The following is a 25,032-nucleotide window of genomic DNA, read 5'->3' on the forward strand; positions in this document are numbered from 1 at the left end:
TGAGTAATCCGTGAGCAAATGCCATCCTCCCTGCCCAACTCCTGACCTTCAGAGACTTTGAGATATTCTCCCTTGGCACATGCATATTTCTTCATACCAAGCGCGATATCATACCTACATTTCAGTCTGCGTTGACAACATGATCACAACACACTTTACTGGCTCACCCCAAACCGACGTTTTTACGAAAAATCTGAAATGGCATTCAATATTCCTCCTGGCTTTGGAGAAGCTTGTTTTCAACTCAACTTACACATCACACATATACCAGACGAGTTACATCTTACCCAACAGGGACATAAATTTACTAGCACCATCCCCAAACAATATATTACCATAGAGAATTCACGATCTGTTTCGACACCCCTAACAAAAGGGATATAAAAGATCCTGATTGGATACCTATATTTATTCCATATCAGAATCAAAAGGTAAGCACCTTTTCATTATGAACCACCCCTTCCTCCAAGCTCTCATCTTCAAGTCCTAGTAAGTTACTGGGTTCTTCGTAGTTGAATTTTAGTGTTGCGATCACCTTCTATACTGCTGGACAGCTAGACATATTATACTGCGCGTATTTACAGTCTGCTTACGCGTGCCCGGGGAGGTATTTTCGAGAAAATTAAGGATTATTTTGCAGCTTGACTATGTATCATACCTATGAATTTGGAGCGTCACTGACCATGTAGTTGTTGGTCACTGGAGAAAGAGAGAAAGAAGCTTGATTACACACTGCCGGCACATGAGTAGGTTTAAATCTCTGAGCCGAGAAAAGGCAGAAACACGAATGAGAGAAACCCCCGAAAGAAAAGCCGAAGTTGGCATCATGTGAAACCCCTCGGAAAGAAAGAAGACAAGTGAGGGGCGAAGTGCGACAAGTGATAGGACAAGGGGAATATCACATTTGAAAAGGATATGGCTATAAAGCTATGACCTCGATGAAGAAAAGATGAGAAAATTCAAGGGTACTCGTAGTCTAACGACGACTGGAGAAGTGAACGAAAGACTGGTGGAGAAACCAAGTGTGAAACGAGACTACTAGTTGGGAAACAAATGGCAAAACACCGTATGATACATCTGATAAACACTAAATCCAACAGATCGTCCGAGTGATAGGGTATGGCGCGACCAAAAAATCTTCGGAAACCCTAACCTTTCTTTTTTTTTCCGACACTGATACTCAGCGGTTGCCAACACGTGATTTACCCCACCAAGTTCCCATCCCGCCCACCATATCATGCTCACCACCGCAACCTCCCAGAACCCCACAGATCCAAATCAATTCGCCTCGATTCCCCAATTCCAACGAGCGGCACAATAAAATGAAGGCACCCTTCCCGACAAACCCCCTCAACAGTATCTTCCTCCAGCTGATCCCGCCCCCGCGAAACATCGCCGAATCCCAACGGGTCTACAAAGCGCTAGAAAAGTTCGGAAAAATAGACATGTTCCGGATAGTCCGAGTATTTCCCCTCCGCCCTCTTTCTACCGCTTCCGGGGCTTATGCAACTTGTTAGCACGACCAAACCACCAAGATGCCCGCACCCCGTGCACACGTGATCTTTTCGTCCACGAACGCTGGCTCCTCACTGCTGTCCGCATCACCGCTTGAGATTCCCGACACCAGGATCACAGTTCGAGCGTCAGAGAGCAGGTTCCCGCATATGGCGTACATAAGGACCGAGAGTCACATCCACGCGGTACGCTCCTCCAACCTGCTAAATAGAAGGGCATTAGTTATGGGTGCGGCTGAAGCGGAGAAAGAGAGCGGAAGGTTACAGGAGGATACCGGAGGTTCGTTCGGGGGTGTCGAGGGAGGGGCAGATATCATCTTGAGGCTGAAAAGGAGGTTTACGGGAGGGTTTAACGGGTTTGATTCAGTTGAGAAGGGGATGGCGGAGAGAAAGAGGAAGGCCGGGGCTGTGCGAGAAGAGGGGGTCGCTGAAGAGGGGAAAGTGCGGGAGATGCAGAGCGAAGGAGATGGTGGTATCGGAAAGCCTTGATTTTGATCTCATGGCGTGGCAGATCGACGGCCACATGGGGTTTTAGGGGTACCGCCGTAATTTGACCACGAGATCTGCTTCCTACTCGGTTCAGACGGCACTCGCAACCATGGTTGTCACCACCATGACTACTAATAAAACTCCAATCATGATTAGAATACCGGTAGTATGTGTATTTTCGTCTACACCGGGTAGGAAAAGTTGGCCAGGCACGGTACTTGATACAAACACCCTACTCCTGCTCTATAACAACTTCACAATTCCAAGTGTCGCGCCGAATTATCCAGCGTAATTCTCGTGAAAAGTTCTGCTATCATTACCGTGCTGAGACTCAAAGTTTGGGGGAGGGACGTGAGCTCAGCTAGCACTTGGGCAATCCATTACCCGATCACCATTCAAGGGTGCAAACAAGGGCCCTAACGGGTCGAGTAGAATATGCGAAGGGCCCATTCTGAGGGCGTAGAGGTTCGGAATCGCATTTTATTGATAGTTTCAAATATTGATTTGGGGACATCAATTTGGCCCCTTTCGTCGCTATTCAAAATCCCATACAAATTGGGGTGTTTGGCCTGCCCATAATTCGGTTTCAAATCGCGATTAGCAAATCATGATTTGGAGTCGGCCAATCACAACGCACAAAGAGAATTATGTCAGTAGATTTGCGTGTCGTGATTGGTCAGTTCTAAATCGTGATTTACAAATTGCGCTTGAAATCGAATCTCATGCGGTGCCGAACACCCCCTTAGTGGTCTTGGCGTGGATTTTAACCCCCCCTTTATATGTACTTTCTGTCCCTCGGAACAATTCCTGTGGCCTGACATTTAAAGCTGGAATTTTTCTCATTCTCATTCTTTGTTGCCGGAGAGGTGCCTAGACTATTGGTTTTACATGGAAAACTAACCCGTACTGGTACTGTACAGCAGGGAGTAACAGAGGACCCACTGCAACCGGTAATCCTGCCTAACCCAAACCCGTTACACGCTTATACTCACAAGTTCTTTATCCAGAGCCAAGCTTCAAGCCTCCAACCTTCAAACCTTCCCTAAAACAAGCAAAACTAGAAACGATCTTTCCTTGAGAGTCGTACCATAAACAATTGAAAAACTTTGCGTCACGGAAAGCATTGCCGGATGCACTAGCAGATGATTGGACCAATTACCCCCCCCCAAGTGGCTTGGCACGTGCCACTGTGGCTACTCAATTAAATTGTCACAAGCAAATGAGGATTTCCTGATTTCCGCAAAGCCTGAATGCTTAAGTGTGATTGAACGTGCGTCTTTTCTCCCTTTCTATGATACTGGTAATTGTGAGCCAGGCTGGATGTGGTAGCACTGGGTGCGTGGGTATGATGTAAACCGTTTTACTCGTACCATACGCGTCTGGGCTAACCTAGCTATCGTCGAGGGGAGTGATATAAGAAACGGGGGAGGGAAGAGGGGACTTTGCGCATTGGCATCGTGGGAGACATACAGACATACAGTACCGCTGCGAGGACCGCTACACCTGCTCACCACCAGCCCTACTAATACATCGTTGCTTGTATCTATCGCATCCAACCAACCAGGAATAACTTGCTCAACCCTTTACCTTTTCAAACCCTTCAAAGAAAAGAAAAGGAAAAAAGAAAAGCAGCAATGGCAAAAGGTATGAAGGCTTGCACCTGGATAATGCGCCTCTTCCAACTCTTCTTCGCCATAATCCTCGTAGGGGTCCTCTCCTACATGATCCACCAATTCCACCGCTACGGCCTGCCCGTCCCACGGGAACTCATAGTTCCCGAAGTCTTTGTGTGTCCCCGTTCCCCCTCCTCCCCATCCTCCTCCTCCATCCAATCCTAACCCAAACCCCCAGTCAGTCCTAGCCATAGTGGTAACCGGTTTCTCAATCCTCTCCGTCTTCTTCCTCAGCTACACTCTGCAACTCGTAGCCGCCCTCTTTGACCTCACTATGTTCGCCGGATACCTTGCCAGCGCTATCCTGCTAAGGCACAACTACCGCATCTGGATATCCCCTCTCAGGACTATACTCTCCTATCCGCCAGGCCCTTTGGGCCCTCCCCACCACATTGCCAGGAACACCGGGCTCGTGAGGTTGCTGGTTGGGTTGACTGTTATTCAAACGTGAGTGATCTGCCTTGTATTTTTTTGTCCGGAGGAAGGAAGGAAGGAAGGACTGACGAATGGATGGGTGGTGGGTAGGGTTTTGTTCTTGAACACGACAATCTTGAGTCTTTTTATTGCCAAGGACACGGAGAAGAAGAAGGAATTGGAAGAGAAGAGGGGGCATGCTACCGCTTAAGGAGGGGTGATTTTAACTACGAGTGAATGGCGATGGGTATCGGATTGGATTTGGAAACTTGGAAACTTGGAATTTGGTTGTCCAAGTTGGCTGGTTGGTTGTCGATTTGCTGATACCGGTGGCGCAGTAACTATTCACGCAGTATTATTACTCAATGACATTGGTCTCCACTCACTATGCCCTAACCGAGTTCCGGTCATGAGATAGCCCCGACGCCCCGGTGCATGGTGTAGCGCTAAGAGAATGGCAAATCACGATCCCATCCCGAGACCGCGTCTGAGTTGTCCCGACCAATACCACAGCAGAAGCAGTACCGTATCGTACAGTAGAAATTAGACTGAAGACTGCGGGGCATCTTCCAAGACTAGATAGATGCCAACCCCATGCACGACGGGTATGTACGAGGCTGGCGTCAAAAATGATGAGCAGTGTACAGTACAGGTTTTCCACTGAAAACAGCCATATTCACCACCTTCGAACCAGTGATCCAGTGAAGAAATCCAAATCAAATCTTGATCTATATACAACACAATTCCCTAGATTTTACTTTCCAGCCCTTTAGAACCCTCCGTATGAGCTGGCTGAAGAATTATTGAGAGAGTTATGGTTGTTACATTGGTCTTGGCACAACTTCCAATGATCATGTATGGGAAATGACAAGGCTTGGCGCTATTTTCAACTTCAACTTTACAATATTGCATGCTAAAGTATCTCAGGAATTTTTTAATAATCTATGAGCACTTGTGGAGATATTTGAAAGGGTTTCTGGTTATCCTATGAAATTTTTTTTTTTTTACAGCTTCAGAATGTATCAAATTGAAAGCGTGAAGTGGCATGGTTTGGGTTGTTACATGCCGTTCTGCTCACCATTCCTGTCACCAGCCTCGTACCGTATATGCCGGTAGGCCAGAAAAGGCCTAAAGCTCCCCTTCTACCATATCTAGCTATGGTATGAGAATATAGATACAGTACTTGTACATATCTCCTTAATCTTACTGATGGCGGATAGCTGTCGAGGCACCGCATCCGGAACCCACGCCCTCTCAACCTCCGTTTGCAGAACAGGTTGCATTTTTCGAACCGATGCGAACACATGTCATGTGGAAAGCATGGCTCTCCTCCAATCCAACCTTGTCCCACTACAACAACAACGGTATTCACCACATCCTACAGACCCGTGATGGATCTCTCGGATTCCCACTTTTTCAAAATTTCCTCAGATTAAGGATTTTTTTCCCGACGCAGTGTTACTGTACTGTACAGTACTCGTGCAAATTGTGAGATTGATCAGCCTGTACCGCATCTGTTTGCATCTCGTCCCGTTAACACGTGCGACTAGAGTACAGTACAGCACAGTATAGTAACCGTACTTGTATAAGCGCCGCTCTACCGTATTTTCTTCTTTTTCTTCCTTTCTTTCTTCTTCTGAGGTCATCACAAGGCGGCGACAGGAACAATCCCGGATGGCCAAGAAAGTAAGCGATTAGACGAGGTTTTTTTCTCTCTTTCCTCGTCTTCGCTGGCGGTAACATTGAATGAATGGTCATCATCATTCCAGAGTCGATTTTTTCTACAGCCCATCTTACCGTGAGCATACCGTACCGTAACATACCGCCAGCAAGTATAACAGAGCACGGTACGAGTAGAAACTACGCCATGAGCAACCAACCCAAAGCAGGTTTCCTCCAAAACTTTCCCACATGTCCAGACCACCGGTAAGTTAAGTTAGTTTGCGGGGTAGACGAAGCGAGATTGTGCCACACTTAGTCAAAACCCCCCCCCACCTCCATAACATGTCGAAACCAGGCTGGTAGATGACAAAACGAACCGCGCGGTGAAACGGACAAAACATATATCATACCGGTAGTGTATACCACCAAGTCACGGAAATGGCAATGCGAATCGGTACGATACCGTGATGACGAGTCGCGATTCTTTTTTCGCTCCCCACACCCACCTGTCAAACAACGACGACAACAAAGAAGCTTCCTCCCCTCTCCCATTCCACCCATGTTGCTAAATAAAGTGAAACATGAGCACCGGGTATCACTCGGAATTCTGAAACTGCCCGGATGGGAAGAGAACAAGCGCCCGAGTGAGCGACGGTGAACAAGTCTACCGGTACGGGTTTTGTTCGCCAAGGTGTTTGTTTCGGCGATTTAGAGAAACTGGTGTTTCAAAGTGAATGTTCGAGGTCGTTCGGGGGGTTATAAGAGCTTTCCGTCTTCGTCGGGAAACTGGTTCTGCGATATGATTGATCAATTACATACAGTTCGATAATATATTTTCTTTTTAACATTTAGATATATATACACTTGCACAGCATTTCCTTTTGCTTCACTTATTCTTGTTTGCTTTACTTTGCTTTGCTCTACTCTGCTCACTTTCACAAAGATGCATACCCTCTCCACCCTCCTCCTCCTCCTCCTCCCCCTCGCCTCAGCGCATATGGACCTAAAGTACCCTGCGCCCCTTAACCACCCCAACAACCCCAACACGAACGCAGGCACAGCAGACTTCAGCTACAACTCCCCCATCAGCGCCGCGCAATACCCCTGCAAAGGCCACCACAAGCTCATCGGCACGCCGGCCGGAAAGTCCGTGGCGACTTGGGCGGCGGGATCGACGCAGAACTTCACACTCAGCGGCACGGCGGTGCACGGCGGCGGGAGCTGTCAGGCGTCCATCAGCGAGGACGGGGGGAAGACGTTCCGGGTCGTGAGGAGTTATGTGGGCGGGTGTCCGGCGGTTGGAAAGGCTTTCGAATTCGTGGTGCCGAAGGAGACGAAGAGTGGGGTTGCCCTTTTCGCTTGGTGGGTTTCTCTCTTCCCTGCGCAAAATTATTAATGTGACGTTTGCTAATTTGGTGCATGATAGGACTTGGTTCAATAACCTTGGCAATAGAGAAATGTACATGAACTGCGCGGCCGTTACCATATCCGATGGTGGGAGCAAAGGTCTCTCGGACCTCCCCGAGATATTCCAGGTGAATTTGGGGAGTGGGTGCGAGACGGTGCCAGGTAGTGATGTGCTGTTTCCCGCCCCTGGAAATGATGCTGTCATCGTCAACCCGGCGGCAACTGCGCCCGTAGGGGCATGTGGGTTGAATGCTCCCGCGGCAGGAGCCAACTCTCCGGCCTCTAACTCTCCGGCCTCTAACTCTCCGGCCTCTAACTCTCCGGCCTCATCTGCACCCTCCTCCTCCCCCCCCTCTGAGCCCTCCGCTGCGGCAACCACCCCACCCACCCCCGTCTCCTCTTTGTCGCCCACAACCTTTGTAACCCCCACCGGTTGCATGTGTATCTGCAGCGGCCCCAGCGGCTACGCACTCAACATCCTCCCGATCTCCGCTGTCGACAACATAGTGGAGAAGACGCCCGCTGTTTTCATCGTAGAACAACTTCTTACCGCTACTGACTATGACGCCTCTCCCTATTTCCCTTCGCCCACTCGTTCTTCGGTGTCGACTGCCGGTACTTTGGTTTCGGCTGCTTCGGTTAAGAGTGAATCTCCTACCCCTACAAAATCGTCCTCGGCGGGGAGTAAACCAAAGGACACCACAACTTTTGTCAGGATTTCCAGTAGTGGAGGAATGAGTGTTACGAAGACGTCATTGTCTGTTGGTAAAGAGCCGACGGGGACGACGGGTAGGTTCCGGAGGCGGTAGATACCGCACTGTACGAGCACGATAAACCTTGTATTATAGAGTTACCATGGTACTTTAGACTGCATTTTTGTTTCTCTTAGAATTTTTTCTTTCTTCGCTTATGGGAGGAAAGAGGTCTCGAACGGCTGGTGGTTACTGTCATTTCCGTCTCCTTTCTTATTTCCGATGCACTGACTTCATTCATTCATTCATTCACTATTTACACATCCCAGTCGCTCCTTCCTCCTCCCCTTTCCTCCGTTCCTTCCTTACGACTTAACGTTCACTTATTATATACTACGGTATCCACACTCCCTACCCAACACTCATTCATCTCATTTCGGTATTACTCGCACACAACACACTACGGTAGTACTAGTATGTACTCGTACTTGTAGACCGTCCACTCATTTTGCCCCTCCTTTTCTTCTTTTCTTCTTTTCCTTCCTTCTTTTCGTCCCTCGGGACCCCCCTTTCTACCAGTACTCGTACAACCCGATATCCCCCCCCCCACCATGGAACAACCACACTCCTTTTCAAGCACTATCTATTTATACTCACTTTTAATTACTTGTATGATACAATATTTACTTTCACGATAAATCTCTCTCTTGTTGCAAAACTATATTATCACTGTGATTATCATCATATTTTCCTTTTTTGATCGTTGTGATTGTTGTGATTATAATTCACCACTCGTGACTACCGTATTGAGCTGGAGCTGGAGCTGGAGCGGAGTGGAGTGGAGTGGAGTGGATCACATCACGCTCATGGGCTTGTGAATGGTGATTACGGATTGCTTATTGAGCCATCTCACGCCATTTGTAGGCGCACTTTTAGGAGAGCGGCAGACGGGAATTTTTAGACTAGATGCTGTGCTCGAGCACTTTGCCAGTACTCGTACCGTACTCTACCTCCGCCCAGGATCTGTAGAGTGCGTGGTGAGGAGCGTACTGTACTGTACTTGTACAACAATACCGGTATGATACATGAAGTACAGTGCTGTATTGTACCTAGCACAGCAGAAAAGGCGGGCGAAACTACGTGCTCTGCTCACCGTCAAGGTCACGATGGGGTGAGAAGTGGAATAATTGAATCTCACTCTAGCAACGTTGGAGTCGTTGGCTCTCCTAGCAAGGTTTGTATGATTTTTTTTTTTTTACCCTCTCATTTGCATGAGCGGAGGAGGGTTGTAGGTCGGTTTTCCTCTCTATCATAGGGGAGGGGGTTATCCCGCTTTATCCGAAGCGGGGAATTCCCATGAGGTTCTACTCCTCCAGTTCCTACAATTATACCAGCATACAAAACCCCCCCGAGCACACCGCACCCATAACACTTTTTAAAACAAAAACACAATTCCGGAAACACTCGAGCACCATAAAATCTCGAGGGATCCATCATCTCCCCAACCCCGTAATCCTCGAGCTTGGAAAAAGAAGAAAAAAACTCCCTAGAAGGATTCGCACTTCCACGACACAGCACGGGGGGGGGGAGATAGAGCATGAGATCAGCAGCCCTCGGACATGCCAGATCTCATAAACAGATACCGGTATTCGCAATTCCGATAATCAGCAGTCAGTCAGACTAAACCTATCCTGGGACGACGGACGGGCAGATTCCCGCTGATGATCTGATGCAGCTAACGAGATCTCACGGTACGGCACCGCACCGCGACCGCCCTGTACGATACTCGTAACTCCTAACTTACCCCCGTACAGGTGATGTGCGCACTCGCGACGATATGATATTATTATTGTCATATTCACGTGAATCCCGCGCCCCACCACCCCACATCACCGATGCACTTCCTTCACCCCGGCAGCGAGGAGCGCAAACGCGCGACTCCGGAAAATCAAGGAGTCGCCGGAGCTCTTCATATCCTGGTTTCCTTTTCTCACCACCACCCACTCAGGCCAGCCAGCTAGGCTAAAGTCAGTTCTGAGTGAGAGGTTGTGAACTCGGGTTTGCCCAGGGGTGGTCAGCCTCGTAGGCGGTATGTGGCTTGCGATTTTGGTTGGAACCGGGGGAAGGGGTCTTGGTGGCGGAAGGGGAGGGAGCGGAGATGTGCGGGTGCTGGGGTGGTAAAAAAAAAAGGAAGTTTTGTTTCGATGATTGTGGGGACGGTGAGCCTTGTTCGCGCAAGAAGAGATGGGGGGGGGGGTGAGGGGGAGTGCCTATGCACTCGATGCTCTGCTGCGGGGGATTCCAGGCTCCCCACGAGCACTGTACTCGTCGCACATTCTGATATTATACTGTATAATACCCTAGGTTATCATGTCCCGCCAAAGTACTCCTACAAGAGTACTGCTCGAGTATATGGTACCGGTATTAGGTCAGAAAAATAAAAAAATCCTTCGCAATTACAATTCTACAAGTATGATACTCGTACAGTACAAAGCATGAGTGGTACTCGAGCACTGCCGGCAGTATGATACTCTCTACGAGTCGTTCTCCCTCCCCTTATCGCCCAGTCACGCCTTAATCAAGCGACACGGTAGGGATGGTTAACGCGCCCAGAGACAAGATTACAAAGAACACTCGTTCGCTCGCTTGTGCAATGATCTGGCATGTGAATTAACGAAATGAGAGTTCGCTTCGTTTTTTCTCCTCCCCACCCAATTCCGTGGATATGGCACCGAGTTCGGTGGGGTAATAATTTAGGGTGCCACTCGAGCAGACTGTATTTGTGCCGAACTGGACCGGAATGTCTCTTTTTTTGTTCTTTTTTGTCTTTCTTTTCCCCTCTCCTTCCTTCCCTGCATCCTCTCGGTCGCTTCGATCGCAGTGTTGCAAGGAGGGAGGGGGCACTGTACCGGCTGCTCGGCCGGGCGCGTGATGGATGGACAGAGATCAAAGGGTGGAAAAATGGCTCACTCCCTCACGGCATCGGTGAGTAAGCCGTGGTTGGGATGGAATTTGGAGAAACTTGGAAGTTCGCTACCGCTTACAGGTTACTGGTATGGTGAGGAGATGGAAAGCAAGGGGGAAAGAAAGAAGGAAAGAGGGCCCGAGCGGGCGAGGGGGTGGTTCTCCATCATCACAACCAATATTTTGGTCGGATGGTGGTGGTGATGGCGCGGGAATGTATGGTATAATAACTGAATTTGGACGCGGAGTTGGAGTTGGGTCGCAAGTACGAGTGCTGAGCAACTGGCAGCATTGCGGTGGTATCATGTAATATCATAGATGGGAATTGATTGCTCCATGCGGAATTTCGTTCGGTAGGCGCATGACATACCAGAACTCCTTGGCAGGGCATGATTGAATTGTATTGAAACTGTTGGAAGGAGGAGTGGCCTTCCTCATCGTGATACCAGTGTGGCCGAGCATGGGGTACCGGTATTGGGGGGGTGATACCGCACTCGTACCACTCCTGCCGACCGTAATCTTTACCAACAACTTTCTCTGCTCCCGTTCGTTCCTAATATAATAGATTAAGTCACAACTTGTACGAGCGCAATTTGTCTACGATTCGAGTGGATCTGAAAATTTGGCGAAAAAAGAGTCCTCAGCCGGGAGGCCAAAAAAAGAGCGGCGTGGTCTCCATCCCACCCATCCCATCCATTTGTGATATTCGTCTATTCCCAGTGGGCCCAGACCATCCCGCCCGACCGTTCGTCGAGCCTAAAAAAGGATTCCCTCTCCAGCAATCCGGTCGTCTCCCACACCCACAATTCTTGGAAACCAAATCCTTGTTCCCCAAAGAGGCAAAGTTTCTCAGCAGCGACCGTCCTGACCCGGTGCCTTGCGTCATGTAGAGTACTCGAGCGCTATGCTCGAGTACCGTGCCGGTACCGGTACAGTACTCTGCAGCACTTGTACCATATGGCCGGGCCGCTGGGACTTGCAGGGGTTGAGGAAGGGGATGACTTTTGGGGAAGATCGGAGTCTGATCTTGTTTACTCGAGTATATGTAAGGAAAGGGGATGGATGATGACGATGGTGAAGATGATGGCGATGATGATGATGATGATGGTGATGAATGGATAGGGAGGAGCGAAGGGGAATGGGAAAATTGGAAAGTGGCCAGGCCCGCGTCATGCCATGTTACAGGTGCTTGTAGAATCCGTCACGCTCTGGAGCTTCAGCTGCTTTGGGACATTCTTTTGGGGGCGGTGTTGAGGGTTCGGAACGAATGGATGAATTAATGAACGGACGGGCGGGCCTTGACAGAGAAATTACTTGTATTATCATGTCATGCTCGTGTCCACCGCTTGTTGAGGACGGAAGGCTTTTGCCGTGGCGCACAAGTGTGGACTGTATGGCTGTAGTTTATGGGTGTTGCTACCGCACCCTACCGGTGTTATGACTGTGATGGATGGAGATGGGTTGGAGCATGGTATCATACCGTAATTTAAGGTTGGGCAATGGATGGTGTGGCTCTGTTTTTTTCCTCACGGCCTGTTGCTATTTTATTTTGTCTTCGTGAGGGTTCCGCTCCAATTTACTGGATCGTGTCCAAAAGGGATTCAGCTTTTCCTCGAGTCACTTCTATCGTAGCTCCTTCTATCTTTGTGGTTGATATATTGGTGGTCACGGCGAAGTTGGGATGAACGTGGTATCATAGGTAATCCGGTTGCCCTTAGAGAGTGGGAAGGGGAGAAAAATGGGATGGTTGGTTGTGAGTTAACCCTTGCTTGGCCTTGCTTGCTGAGCTGAGCGCACGGGAGGAGGGAGGATCTGGCGGGTGCTCTTGTCCCCCCAGCTTTCCTTCCTGCCAGGAACAGAGTCGATCCCGACCACTTGCAACCTCTTCCCTGAACTCACCCGACGGTCTCAATCCTTGGCCTTTCGTCACCACACACACTCTCTCCACACACTCACACACACGCCGCACCGAAAAGTCAACACTCCTTTTCCTCCTCTTGCTCCTTCCGTGTTCCCATCATCCCGCATCGCAATCTGGTGTGTTCGCTCGTTCACTTTCTTTTTTTTCCCTCTCTCTCTTCTCACCCCTCCTCGACGCTGTCCGCTTTGTCGGGTTCACTCTTTTAATAATTCTCCTACCTTTTCTCTCCTTTTCTCTGCGGACGGCAAGGTGTGTGTGTGCGCGTGTGTGTTTGTATGTGCGTGAGTGTGTGCCTCTCTGTATGGTGTCAGAACATCCAGAGCCTCACGTCAGAAAAAATATCCATGATCAAAACAAACCCAAATACTGACTGATCCACTACCCTACAGTTAGCCCTTTTCTTACAACACCCACCTGCCTGCTTCTTGCACTGCACACCTTTTCCCTTGCTCTGTTTGCCCAGTTTCGTCGGCTCCAATTCGTCCAGGCCTTTACTCGTACGTGGCAGCGGGGACAAGTACCGCTGCAGTTACGTGCATTGATCTGATCTGAGGAGGACACGAGGCATTCGCAAACAAGAGGGTAGCTTCTTTTTTCGTCAGCCTCCTTCCGCCTCTCATATACTAATCCGAGAGCCGCCTGTGCCAGTCCCATCAATGACTCTTTCACCTCTCGCGTAAAAAATCCAGAGTAAATTCTTGAGATCCCTCCCGGCTATTTGGCAGTGCTAGGAAGGGGATTGGGAGCGAGAGCACAAAAGAGAGGGATCGGGAATTCGTCGGCAGGCATTATGGCGGCTTCTACACCACATCCTCAGTTATTGGCCTCAGTGCCTTCGACCGAATCATCACCACCCCCTTCCCCGGTTCCGCTGGACGCTTCTGCTTCGATAAAGCAATCCAGCGGTGTCGAATTTAAACATCGATTTCTACCTTTGCCTTTTCATCGACCCCTTGCCGCATCAACGTCCGATCATCCCAATATACCTGCCGCCGCCCCCGACCAGTCAGCTCGGCCACGTCTTCCGGGTCGACAGGAGACTCCACCCTCCCCTCCCAATTCAGTTCTACTTGATCAGTCCCCAACCTCTCCATCTCAGCCCACGCTCGCGCAACCTATTGCGGACCATCCCTCCTCACCTCAGTCTATCTCCGGAACGAATGTGGAGGGGCCGGGAGTTACTGAGCATCAAACGCCACCTCCGTCACTAAAGGACAGGCTTGCCCGGGCCTTCAAGGGTCACAAACGTGGGGAATCCGATGTCAGCATGTCCACAAACATCAATCCTAGAGACGGTGCTTCAACATCGAATCATCGTCATAATAATTCCGGTTCGACTCTGGTCACTTCTGCTACCACCACAGCCCAAAATATCAGAGATAACAACAACAACAGCACTATTCTTCAAACTTTTGCATCCAAGACTAACCTGGGCTTTTCTCCCACAAAACCAGACTTTTACACACACCAATGGGCCTCACCCATTCGTCCCAACAGTCAAAATCACTATACTTATGGCCATGGGGGCACAAAGCGGAGGATTATGAACGGGGGAGAAGTTCGTGTCGAGATCCTGCCACGTCCGAGTGTGATCGCAGAGAGAAGTACTCATGAAGAGGGAGGGAAACCCGGTTTGTTTGAGGAATACAAGGAACAGGGAGGTGGTGATGCTTACAAGAGTCACGGTGTCGATCACGTGAGATGCGATCAGCATGAAGACGGATACCTTTTCGAGGCACCGAATCCCCTCCGCCATGGCGGCCGACGTTCGCAGAACGACCTCGACGATTACCTCCCACCGTTGAATCTTAGTCTGGGAACTATGGGGGACTCTTCACCACGCAGCCGAACGGCGACCAGTCTCGAGACCGTGCTCTCCGGCGACAGTGATTCTTCGGGCGGTAGCCGGGAGCGTAGGTTTGTCGAAGAATCGACAGCCTCTTTTAACTTCGAGGACTTGCGCGCGGGGTCTGAGAATGATAATTACTTTGCTGGGTTTCCGAGTCCTAATCCCGACAGTGGCTCTGCGCTCACGGGCCTCTGCGGTTCCAGCGGTATGGCAAGTAGTGGGGTCTTGGCTTCCCTGAGCCAGGGAGACCTTAGTACACAAGCAAGGAGTAATTCATCACTCGGGGGCTACACTACGGGTAAGAGTAGTAGTGGTGCTGTGGGTAGATCGAGTAGTTCTCACCTTCTAGCTCTCCAGAGGGGCCAAGTGCCCGGCTCAGGAACCAGCCCGATGGAAGATGCTGTTGGCAAAGAACTAAAGAGACTGAGTAAGATTTCGGCGGGAAGTGGGGTCAGTGGTGTGGCTATTGTTGTCACATCAGATGAACCTGATTCCGACTTTGGTGAAGGTTCTGACGATGACGCCGATGATCAGAGGTGGACCAGAGAGGAGAAGGGCAAGGGAAGGGCGCCTCGTTCTGTGGGAAGTGGTAATGGGAGTATGGCTGAACGCAGCGGAAGCGACGCACGCCTTGGAAACTACAAGGAACACCATCGTTCGGGGAGCGGAATGAGTAGAGTTAGTGGGTGGTCTTTGGGAGATCAGAGTGGTGGAACTGGCAGCGGTAGTGAGGGGGGAGATGATGATTCGAGGGAACTGCTTAAGGGTGTTGATCAGACTAAAAAGCGGAAGCTGAAGTCTCAGGTGGCTCCTAAAGGAGTGTTGGTGCACGAGGGAGATGGGAGGTACGACTTGTGAGTCCCCCCCTTCCTTCCTTCAAGAAGTTATATACACATTGGATTGGAGAAAAGTTTCTGACTGCGAATAGCGTTTATCGTATGCGCCGTACTCCAGACGAGACACCCATCCTAGTTCCACAGTATACGTTCTCCTCTGAATCCTCCTTCCCCAACCGCAACGCCCTTACTTTGCCGATACCTGCCAAGATCTCGTCCCCTAACCTTCGCGGTGCGGATCACATCCCTCTCGCCACACGCTACGGAAGTTCTCCTATTACTAAGCCCGAGGGAGCTGTTGTCCGATCTCCCGATTTAAACGATTCCTACTATGGTGCTGTGATACGGGGTGGCCAGGCCGACGATTCTCCTGCTCACTCTGCAAGATACTCTGGATCGCACAAGTCTATTTCTCAGTCTATGAGTGATAGCCAGATGGGGGAACTGATCCATCCCGCCCACAGGCAAGCTTCGCGTGGGGGGAGGGATAGGGGTGTGGTTTCTATGGGAAGTCTGGAGGGTATCGTGGGGATTGGTTTGAGACCGATGCCCTCCCCAGGGCTTTCTGGAGGTAAATTCGTCGGTAGTAGTTTGGCCGATACCAGTGATATAGGCCATCCACTCGAAGATACTACTGCTAAGAGCAGTATCAATCAGAAGAGAGTCCGAATGAGCGCCAACCTCGACGAAATTGCTCCTGCCCCTCAGCATTACTTTGAGCGCGAGCCTGAAGTTCGGAAAAAGCGGAGGAGTTATCTTCCCCCCGCCCTGGGCCCACGCCCTATGAGACCGAAGGACTTGCGTAGGAGCATGACTCCGCATCTTTATGCCCCTAGACCACTTGGCGATTCCTGGAAAGATCTTGCTGACATTGAGAGCTTGCCTGATAACGAACAGACCCTCGAATATAGGAAGAGGGAAAGGAGGGTTGGGAGACTCCTCCTGGTATTTTGCATGCTCTTCCCTCCGCTTCTCTTGGTGGTTGCTTGGGGAGGATTCGATGTTACGGTTGAAGGGTGGACTTCTGGTCAACTTAAGGGTGTCGGAAGGGTGGAAAAGAGAATTGCGGCCTGGGTCGGTGGTACCTTTGCAGTCTGTGTGGTCGCCGGTATTATTGCTGGCGCGGTGGTGGTTTCCATTTAGCTTTCATTTTTCCTTCTCATCACTGGGCGGTTTCCATTGAATTTGGGTGGGCGGTGCATTTGCCATTGTTTTCGCACTTTTTTTTTTCATTCTTATACATTCTAGGGAGCTCTTCGGGGCATCGGTAATCTCTTTTTCTCCTTTCTAGTTCAGGTGATTCAATACCCGTGGCGCGATTGCATTGTCATATCATTTTATTCTTTTCTCCTTTTTCAGTTTACCCCCGAAGTCATTTAGATGGCTGCCCTTTTTTTCTCTTCCCCCTTTAACCATGATATTATCGCCCTTCATTTCATGTATTATTATTACACCCCATATTTCGCCCTTCCCTACAAGTTTGCTCCATTACCACCGCTGGAGGAAATGTATTAATGATGGTACGATCTCTGCCGTGAATGGCGCATAGGGAAAGGTAGTTAGTTTGGGGTCGGGTTTAGCGGCGCAAAAATTTGGGTTTTAAACTGTATCATTATTCATATTCCTCTTCTTTTTTCACCTATTTTTCCATCCTTCTTGTATCATTATATTACGGGAGAGACATGATACCCAGTCCTTTTTCCTTTCTTTCTTTTTGTCATGTTGGGGACGGGTTGGTAGGAAGGGAGTTTGTGCTCGGGGGGGAGGCACTCTGACAGTTTATTAGTTTTAAGACTTAGTGATGGTGTACCGGTAGAGGATGGGTTGTTGGAGATGACGGAGTCGGATGGAGGAGGGATGAGGAGGACGTGTGCTAAATTAGGCCAAATAAAATAAAAACAAAGAAAAAATGGATTTTCCATAACGATAGTAGTTGCTAACTTCGCGTGCGGTGTGGTTTTGGTGCGAGTAGGGGGGGGGATTGTTTGCACTGGTCCTGCAGTATGTCGTTAAAATTGAATTGCAGGTCTAGTATTAATATCCTCCGTGCTCGCTCGGTTCAGGAATACCACGTGGGGTTGATCATTAACTGCATTGCGCATCAGAGATCCGGCGGGAGCGGGCGTTCGTGGGTTGAGCGAGCGTCTCTATGTAGTTCATTCGGGAGGTGGCCTGGTGTGCGCTGTATCGTGCTGCGTTGGGCGTGCTGGGTAGTGTAGGGTTCGGTAGGTGGTGGTACTTTCCAACTTTCTTTTATGATACCTTGTGCCCTATGCGGGGAGGGCGGAGTGTGGGGCATGTAGGAGTTGGAATAGCGGCACCAATGTACGATGGGCAGTGTAAAAGAGTTGTTTTAGCCTTTCTGCGCTTTCTTTCTGCCTTGGATGCCGTTTTTGTGTAGGGATTGAACGACAATGGTTGAGTCCTTGTTGCGGCTCCTATGATGCAGCATCAGGATGTTGCACTCGGGTCTTTGTCCAATTGTAATGCACGTTACGTAATCAGCACTAGCCACAGCAAAAACAGAAAACGAGGAGCCAAGTGAGCATCAGGCTTTCTCAGGTTGGGCTCCTGTGACTAAGCCCCGTCGCTCACCTTCGCCCCTCCCCAGCCCCATCGCGTTTCTGCGACAACGCAGCCAACCCTCTGCGACGCCATTTCCAGATTTCCTTCGCTCTTCCTCCTTCCTCGACAACATCCTGCTCCATCCGCCCACACTCTCGTTCTCCTATCTCGCCATCTCAACCTCCTGTTTCCTGTTTCTTCCTTCACCTCTTCCTCCTCTCGCTTGTATTGAGCGGGTGTCGGGGTATAGCAAGGAAAATATAGAGAGGGCTTTCGCGTTTGGTGCAATATTTTTTTTTCCTTGAAAGAGAGAAAAATCCCAGGGGTGTGTGTCTGCGAAAAAGAGCGTGTCAACCGGTCCTCCCTCTCCCACCACTCCCATCTCCTCCCCCCAGCCTGACCACAAACCACACAACAAACTTGGCAAAAGGCGGTGCGAGAGAGTAAGAGAGACGATATTCTTTTCTTTTTCCCCCTTTTTCTTTTTCTTCTTTCTGCTCTCTCTCCCTTCTTGAGAAACAGGAGGGTATATATCCTTTATCAATATCCTTGATAATCAAATGTCTAAACGCCGATCAGAGAGCCAACTGACTAGAGAACAATTCGACAAGATGAGCTCGAATGGTTTCAACTTCTCAGCGAATCGCGTAGGAAATGGAGTTGGGGGTGGTCCGGAAGACGTTACCGATCCTTCCATGATGGCAGATAGAGCTACTCTCTCTCATCGAAAGTAGGTTTTTTCTTTTCTTTTTTTCTTCTCCCCATCCATTCATTCCCTTTATCTCCTTATCTTCCCTCTTTTCGTCTTCGCTCCTTTTCGTCTCCCCCTGATCTCCTGTTTTACCCTCAACTTTTGTATCGCTGGATGGCGATGCTGATGAATATCTGTGTGGTTTAGAATAGCACCCCTGAAACGGGGCCGTGGTGGTGTCAGAGCAGGAGCCAGGACTGGAGGAGGTGACAATATTCCGAATCTTTTCTCCGGAGTAGCCGGGGGTGTGACATTCGGTGCCTCCAATGGAACGGTGCAACAACCACAACAGTCTTTCGGTGGGTTCGGATTTGGAGCGACAGGCAATAATAGTTCTACGTCTACCGGGTTTGGCGGGAGTTCTGCTGGAGGATCCTTCGAATTTGCGGCTAACAATAATAATGGGCAACAAGAGCAATCGAAGCCCAATCCCTTCGCATCTCTTGGCGCAAGCAGCAATGGGACTATGTTCCAGACAGCGGCCCAGCCTCAAGCTACATCTTTATTTGGCGGTAATTCATTTGGTTCCAACAACGCAAGTCAGACCTCTTCAGCAACCCCTGCTCCAAGCTTTGTCTTTGGAGCTACCAACAACAGCTCTACCCCCGCTCCTCCTGCAACGGAGAATTTTAATAAAACTCCTTCCTTTACTTTTGGTAGTGGAAATACCAGCACACCGACAATGTTTGGCGGCACAGGAGATAGCAGCAATAACAACAAGTCGTCGTTCACCTTTGGTACAAACAGCGGTGTAAGCGGAGCGGCTTCTCCGGTTGCTGCCCCTGCCGCTTTTGGCAGCTTTGGTTCCAACGCCGGCTCTTTGGCTCCTCTCTTTGGAAGCACCCCGAGCCCTGCCCCAGTTCTCGAGAAGACTCCCGAGCCGACTCCTGCCATCGCGGCTCCTCAGCCAACGTTTTCCTTCGGTGCCGCAACACCGGCCTCATCATCTACCGGAAACTCTTTGTTTTCAAAGCCCTCGGAACCGTTGTTCAAGCCCACCCCATCTCCCGAACCGCTGGCTTCAGGTAGTCTCTTTGGAGCACCTAAGCCATCGCCGAGCCCTGAGCCGTCGGCTGCAAGCCCTGGGCTGTTTGGGTCTCAAACTACTGCCTCTACTGGATCTGGTGGTCTGTTTAATTCTTCTGCTGCACCTGTTGTTAAACCGCCTACTTTTACTGGATTTGGTCCTCCTGCGCAACCGCCCACACCTAACGCAGATGAGAAGCCGCCGACGTTCTCGTGGGGCCCACCTAGTGAAGAGCCAAAGAAGGCCGAGGAAGCTCCCAATGCCCCATTTGGAGGGTTCGGTGCCCATACGATCGACCCCCAGCAGGAAGCGCCCGCTCCCAAGCCCTTCACTGGCTTTGGTCAAGGACCGGAGGAGCCTGCCAAGCCTTTGTTCGGATCCTCGGCTCCCTCGACAATTGGGTCAGGTCTTTTTGGGAAACCGGCTGAGAACAGGCAAGACACCCCGGCGCCTTCCACACCTAGTCTCTTCAACAGGCCGGCCGAGACCTCAACCCCTAGCTCCTTTGGTAAACCCACTGAGACTAAACAGGATACACCGGCAGTTTCCGCTGGTTTATTTGGAAAGCCTACTGGACCTTCAACTTCCAACTTTTTCGGTAAGCCGGCGGAAGCGAAGCAGGATACTCCTGTAACCGGGTTAAAGAAAGCGCCTACGTTCGAAGGTTCTCCAATTACTTTCGGGAAGAATTCCGTTTCTGCTTACGGTGGATCCGGTATTTCGCCGTTGTCTCCGGCACCCGTCAATCAGTTTGTTCCACCTGCTCCTCCTGCACCCAAGGCTGCTGAGCCGACTGTTTTCAGTGCGGCCAACGTTCGAACACCATCGCCTCCACTGCCATCAGATGCTACTTCATGGGCACCGGCGCAGCTCACGGAGTATTATAATCTCTACGGACTTCGCTCTTTGAACTATAGGTTTTTGGAAGCACTTATGAAGGCTGATCAATTTGGTGATTGGAGCTCTGCTTGCGAGATCTATGTTAGGGAGGCCTCGCGTATCAAGACTTGCCAGGAGAATGGGGAGAGGTATAAAGGGGCTTCTGGGGGGCATGCTAAGAGGGCGTTGACGGAGGGCGAGGACGGTGGAGGGAAGAGAAGGAAGGAAGAAGGTATTTAGCTTTTATTTTATTTTTGCTCCCTATTGTTCTTTAGCCTCGGCATTTCCCTTTTCATATATTCCGACAGAAAAACACTTGAGAGGTCGACATGATTGTTTTCCTATCTAAGGGTTGAGTTGGGTGCGAGGGTTTCGTGTCTTGTGTTTTTTTTGGTTCAGTCTTTTGGTGCTGCGCCCCGGGTTGGGGGCTGGGATAATTGCTGGTTCTTGGTGACTTCTCTATAACCGTGGGAAGGACATGATGGACGAAGCGACGGGTTACAGCCTTCTAGTACCTGGTCATCACCATTAGCAGCCAATCCAAACCAACCCTGGCCCAACTACCCATCCATCTCTGCACCCTGCCCTAGACAGTCTTGTCGAATATTTAGCATGTTACAACTGCCTTCATTCATCATTATCACCTGTTCCCCCTGAAATTCCAGCTCCCTTCCTTAAGATCGACGCGGTACCTTGTGTCAGCTCGCTCATTCTTTATTCTAACATCTTTTGCCTAATGCAACCTAGACTCGACTAAAAGATCGAATTTTTCGGATTCCCCCCTTGGTGTTAATGCCGAAAAGAAGGATTGGCAAAGCCTGTCCAGTGCACCGTTATTCGGATTCAAGCCGCCTTCCCTATCTGATGCGAAGTCGAGCTCTTCCTCGCACCCCGCGCCGCTGCCTACCGCGCCTCTTTTTGGGTTTAAGCCTCCGGAGGGTGGTGATGGCAACAATTTGTCGAACGGGCGTAAGCTGGCGTCGGGCCCGGTTCACGGGTTTAAGCCCCCCGGGGCACTTGGGGATAAGGGCGATAAGCCGAAGACAGGTGTGTTACTTGGGAATTCGCCTGTATTTTTGGGCAATGTTAACTTTGTTCCAGGTGGAAGCGTGTTTGATAGTCCCAGCGCGCCTGTCAATAACAGTGGCTTCGTGAATCCGTTCTCGAAGGTCAGCACAGACGACATTGTGGTTGAGGAGGATGATGACGATAATGTGGGTGCCAACAAGAAGGCTAGCAGTGGCAGAAGCCTTTTCGACCGGATATCAGAGCCACTCACGGATAAGAAAGAGGGTGGATTCTTTGGAAGTCCAAAAATTGGGTTCGGTGAACCATCCTTACTTGGTAAAAAGGTTGATGACGCCAACCCGAATAGCCTTTTTGGCAGTGTCAGCGAATCTGCTTCCGCTTCTTCTACCTCGGCCGCAACGCCTTCTCTCTTTGGCACCGCCACAACCAGCAAGCCAGAGGTCGGCTTTTCGTTTGGTGGCCTGAATAAGCCAGCAGGCTCGATATCCGTGCCCCCTTTGAACCCCAGTCTTCTCCGACCGACCTCAGCCCTGTCCCGTAATAGTAGTGACGGAAATACGACAAGCGCTGTATCCACTCCTGGTGCAACAGAAACTGATGCCTCGGAACCCAATGATAACGCTCATAATGCAAAGAACGACCTTGATCTCTCCGGCCCTGGTCCTGGAGAGGAGGACGAGGATTCGAAATACCAGATGAAAGCCCTTGTATATGAGTCCACCAAGGAGTCTTTCAAGAAGACCGGCTCGGGTACTCTCCGTGTACTCAAGAACCGTGAGAACTGTAAGGCACGTATTGTCGTCCGCACTGATATCGGAAAAGTCATCCTCAATGTCGGTCTCAATAAGTTGCTTAATTACACTGTTGTGGACGACAAGAAGAAGAATAGCATACGGATCCCAGAATTCCTGCCCGGCGGTTCAACGAGAACTTGGCTAGTGAGAGTAAAACTAGCAGAAGATGCGGCAAGATTGGCAACGGTTATGAACGAGGAGAAGTTATGAAGAATGCTCTACTGAGTTAGAGCGGTGTTTCTTTTCTGCTTGTCTTTTCTGTTTTCCTCCATCTCCTCTTTCCCCCCTGCAGCTAAATTTCCGTCCCCTTCCACAAAGGCTTTGCTCCTATTCCATAAAAATGTATTTCATCTTTTATATTTCATTTTTCTCCTCGGAAACCAACATGCATTCCGCCAATTCTTTGTTTTGTTTTCTTTTTTCTTTCTTTCTCTTTTTCTTTTACTGCAAATTCATCAATTGGATAAATGGGTTTTATCATTCCGTAGGGTTTTTGTTTTATTATTTTTTCTGGGAAAAAATCTAATTTCTGTTTTCCGTTCTTTTCTTTTCCCCATCTTCTACTCGAGTACTGAGCCGTGCATCATGTGTGTCTGTTTCTCTCCCCCTCTCTACCTGTGTGCGTGTCCGCGTGTGTATTTGTATATTAGTTAACCCCCCCTCTTTTATCCTTGCTTCTACTTGTGTTGCTCCCGTAGCATAATCCGGAGTATCGTATCGTATCGTAACAGTAGCCTTTTGTTGTTAACCCTATGATAGTACATCTTTTTTCCTTGTTTTTTTTCTCTCCTTTTTTCTCTTGTCCTATTTTTTCACGTGCTTGGTTTGAGGGTGAGCGCGAGGAAGGCGAGCGGGGAAATTGTGATAAGAAAAATTGGGAAATTAAAACGTCTGAACTCCTGTGAAACGAGTGAAACTCAGATGGTATTGTCATAGGAAGATAGACTAGGTGGTGCTCGAGTGCTTGAGTGATATCGTACCCATAGACTACCCGTAAAAGCACGGTAGCAGGGCAGGGACTTAACCCGAGTACCGAGAAGAGAACAATGGGATTGTGTCGTGAGGTTGGCTGTTAAATTAACCGACGTTCACATGTGTGAAATGGGTCGGCTGCCCGAGAGTCGGGAGCCTTCGATGGCTACGATACTTAAGAGGATCGCCCCCGTAGTTTGCTCTTTTCCTCCTCCTCCTCCTCGCCCTCCCCGCCCCTTGCCTTTCTGACGGACCGAGTGTATTTCCGCTACATTACCGAACTGGACGTGTCGTGCCCAGTAAATAACCCCATCCATCCATCCATACAAACCAAGCCTCGAATAACTGGGTAAAAAGCCGACAGTCATGACACTCGCATCTGGTTTTCCCTTCCCCTTCCACCTTTCCCAACTGGCCCTCTAACCACCCTCGCACTCACAGAAAACTTCCCCTCCTCCCCTGCTTTCGACCTGATCGCCGCCTCCCTCACCGCCCCCGCCGCCAAATCCGACGCACTCAAAAAAGGCAAAGCGATCTTTGCCTTCACCCTAACCAACAAGGCAAAAGAGACCGAGTCCTGGTACCTAGACCTCAAGACCACCGGCAGCGTCGGCAAAGGGCTAGCGCCCCAGGGTGAGAAGCCCGATGTTGTGCTGTCGCTCTCGGACGATGACTTTAAGGGATTGATTGATGGGAAGGCGGCGGCGCAGAAGCTGTTTATGGCGGGAAGATTGAAGATTAGGGGGGATGTTATGAAGGCTACAAGGGCTGAGGGGGTGTTGAAGAGCGCTAGGGCAGGGGCGAAGGCAAACTTGTAGGGGTGAGGGGGATGAATGGGACGATGTGTACTTTTAGAGTTGGAACGGGCGGCCTTACCAGCATTGGGCGGGATATATTGGCTGTTTGTTTCTTCCACCCGACCACCATGTATGGTGTTTTTCCTTTTTTTGTGACATGCTAGTGTTTCCGTCAACGATCAGAGCCATCTCAATCAAACATAGTACAATACAACACCCCCGGTAGGTAACAAGAATCATCGCCATTAACACAGTGGGTAAAACCTACTATCCCACTACCGCATACAGTAGACTACCGTAAATCCTTCCCCGCTATCACTGTGAGCCCGCGCATCCCGCAACCCTCTAGGCAACCCTCTAGACTTGTCCGTCATGAAGCACCCAAGATCTATCTTGGGTGTTCCCCACCATCCGTTTCCTACCCCCCAAACCGAAACCAAGGCCAATAAACCATCATATACCGCCCCGCCAGGTGCCGTTTTGCGCTTTCAGAGCAGCCAGAGAAATGCAAGAGCACATCCCAACACCCAGGGAGTAAATGCTACCTAGATAGTTCTCTACGTAGCCCTCCGTAATAAATGATTTAAGCATTATCGTATGGGTAATTGTTTTTTTTTTTTTTCCGAGCGCATAGTGAACTACAGTACACCGCTTCACATGCTACGACGGACTAGAAGAGCCACCACCATCACATCACAGGCTTACTCTGAAAACCGCCATCGATATACCTTAGATTTCGAAGAAGCGCTGGGTGTTTGGTGGATGCGCGATGGGGTGCAATGTGATGGTATAGTAAT

At 49.9% G+C, this 25,032-nt stretch overlaps 5 protein-coding genes; 4 read left to right on the top strand and 1 right to left on the bottom strand.

The window, feature by feature from the left end:
* Positions 1-941: 941 nt before the first annotated feature.
* Positions 942-1,877, bottom strand: GSTUM_00001179001 (uncharacterized protein). XM_052355765.1 has 2 exons: positions 1,790-1,877; positions 942-1,718 (listed from the first exon to the last, which is right to left on the bottom strand). The coding sequence occupies exon 2, from the start codon at positions 1,391-1,393 to the stop codon at positions 1,181-1,183; it is 213 nt and encodes a 70-aa protein (XP_052211733.1). The 5' UTR covers positions 1,394-1,718; positions 1,790-1,877; the 3' UTR covers positions 942-1,180.
* A 1,596-nt stretch (positions 1,878-3,473) lies between these two features.
* GSTUM_00001180001 (uncharacterized protein) lies at positions 3,474-4,475 on the top strand. XM_002838523.2 has 3 exons: positions 3,474-3,790; positions 3,855-4,123; positions 4,202-4,475. The coding sequence occupies exons 1-3, from the start codon at positions 3,638-3,640 to the stop codon at positions 4,299-4,301; spliced, it is 522 nt and encodes a 173-aa protein (XP_002838569.1). The 5' UTR covers positions 3,474-3,637; the 3' UTR covers positions 4,302-4,475.
* Positions 4,476-6,749: 2,274 nt separating this feature from the next.
* GSTUM_00001182001 (uncharacterized protein) lies at positions 6,750-16,564 on the top strand (the record flags this gene model as incomplete). The annotated part of the gene is made up of 4 exons (XM_002838524.1): positions 6,750-7,114; positions 7,179-7,389; positions 13,440-15,439; positions 15,514-16,564. The coding sequence occupies 4 exons, from the start codon at positions 6,750-6,752 to the stop codon at positions 16,562-16,564; spliced, it is 3,627 nt and encodes a 1,208-aa protein (XP_002838570.1).
* Positions 16,565-18,546: 1,982 nt separating this feature from the next.
* Positions 18,547-23,214, top strand: GSTUM_00001183001 (uncharacterized protein; the record flags this gene model as incomplete). XM_002838525.2 has 4 exons in its annotated part: positions 18,547-18,716; positions 18,885-20,875; positions 21,391-21,690; positions 21,745-23,214. 4 exons carry the CDS (start codon positions 18,547-18,549, stop codon positions 22,674-22,676), a joined length of 3,393 nt encoding a protein of 1,130 aa, XP_002838571.1. The 3' UTR covers positions 22,677-23,214.
* A 450-nt stretch (positions 23,215-23,664) lies between these two features.
* Positions 23,665-24,471, top strand: GSTUM_00001184001 (uncharacterized protein). XM_002838526.2 has 2 exons: positions 23,665-23,820; positions 23,880-24,471. The coding sequence occupies exons 1-2, from the start codon at positions 23,805-23,807 to the stop codon at positions 24,254-24,256; spliced, it is 393 nt and encodes a 130-aa protein (XP_002838572.1). The 5' UTR covers positions 23,665-23,804; the 3' UTR covers positions 24,257-24,471.
* Positions 24,472-25,032: the final 561 nt, after the last annotated feature.

The sequence above is a fragment of the Tuber melanosporum genome, assembly GCF_000151645.1.
Source record: "Tuber melanosporum whole genome shotgun sequence assembly, scaffold_257, strain Mel28".
NCBI lineage: Eukaryota > Fungi > Ascomycota > Pezizomycetes > Pezizales > Tuberaceae > Tuber > Tuber melanosporum.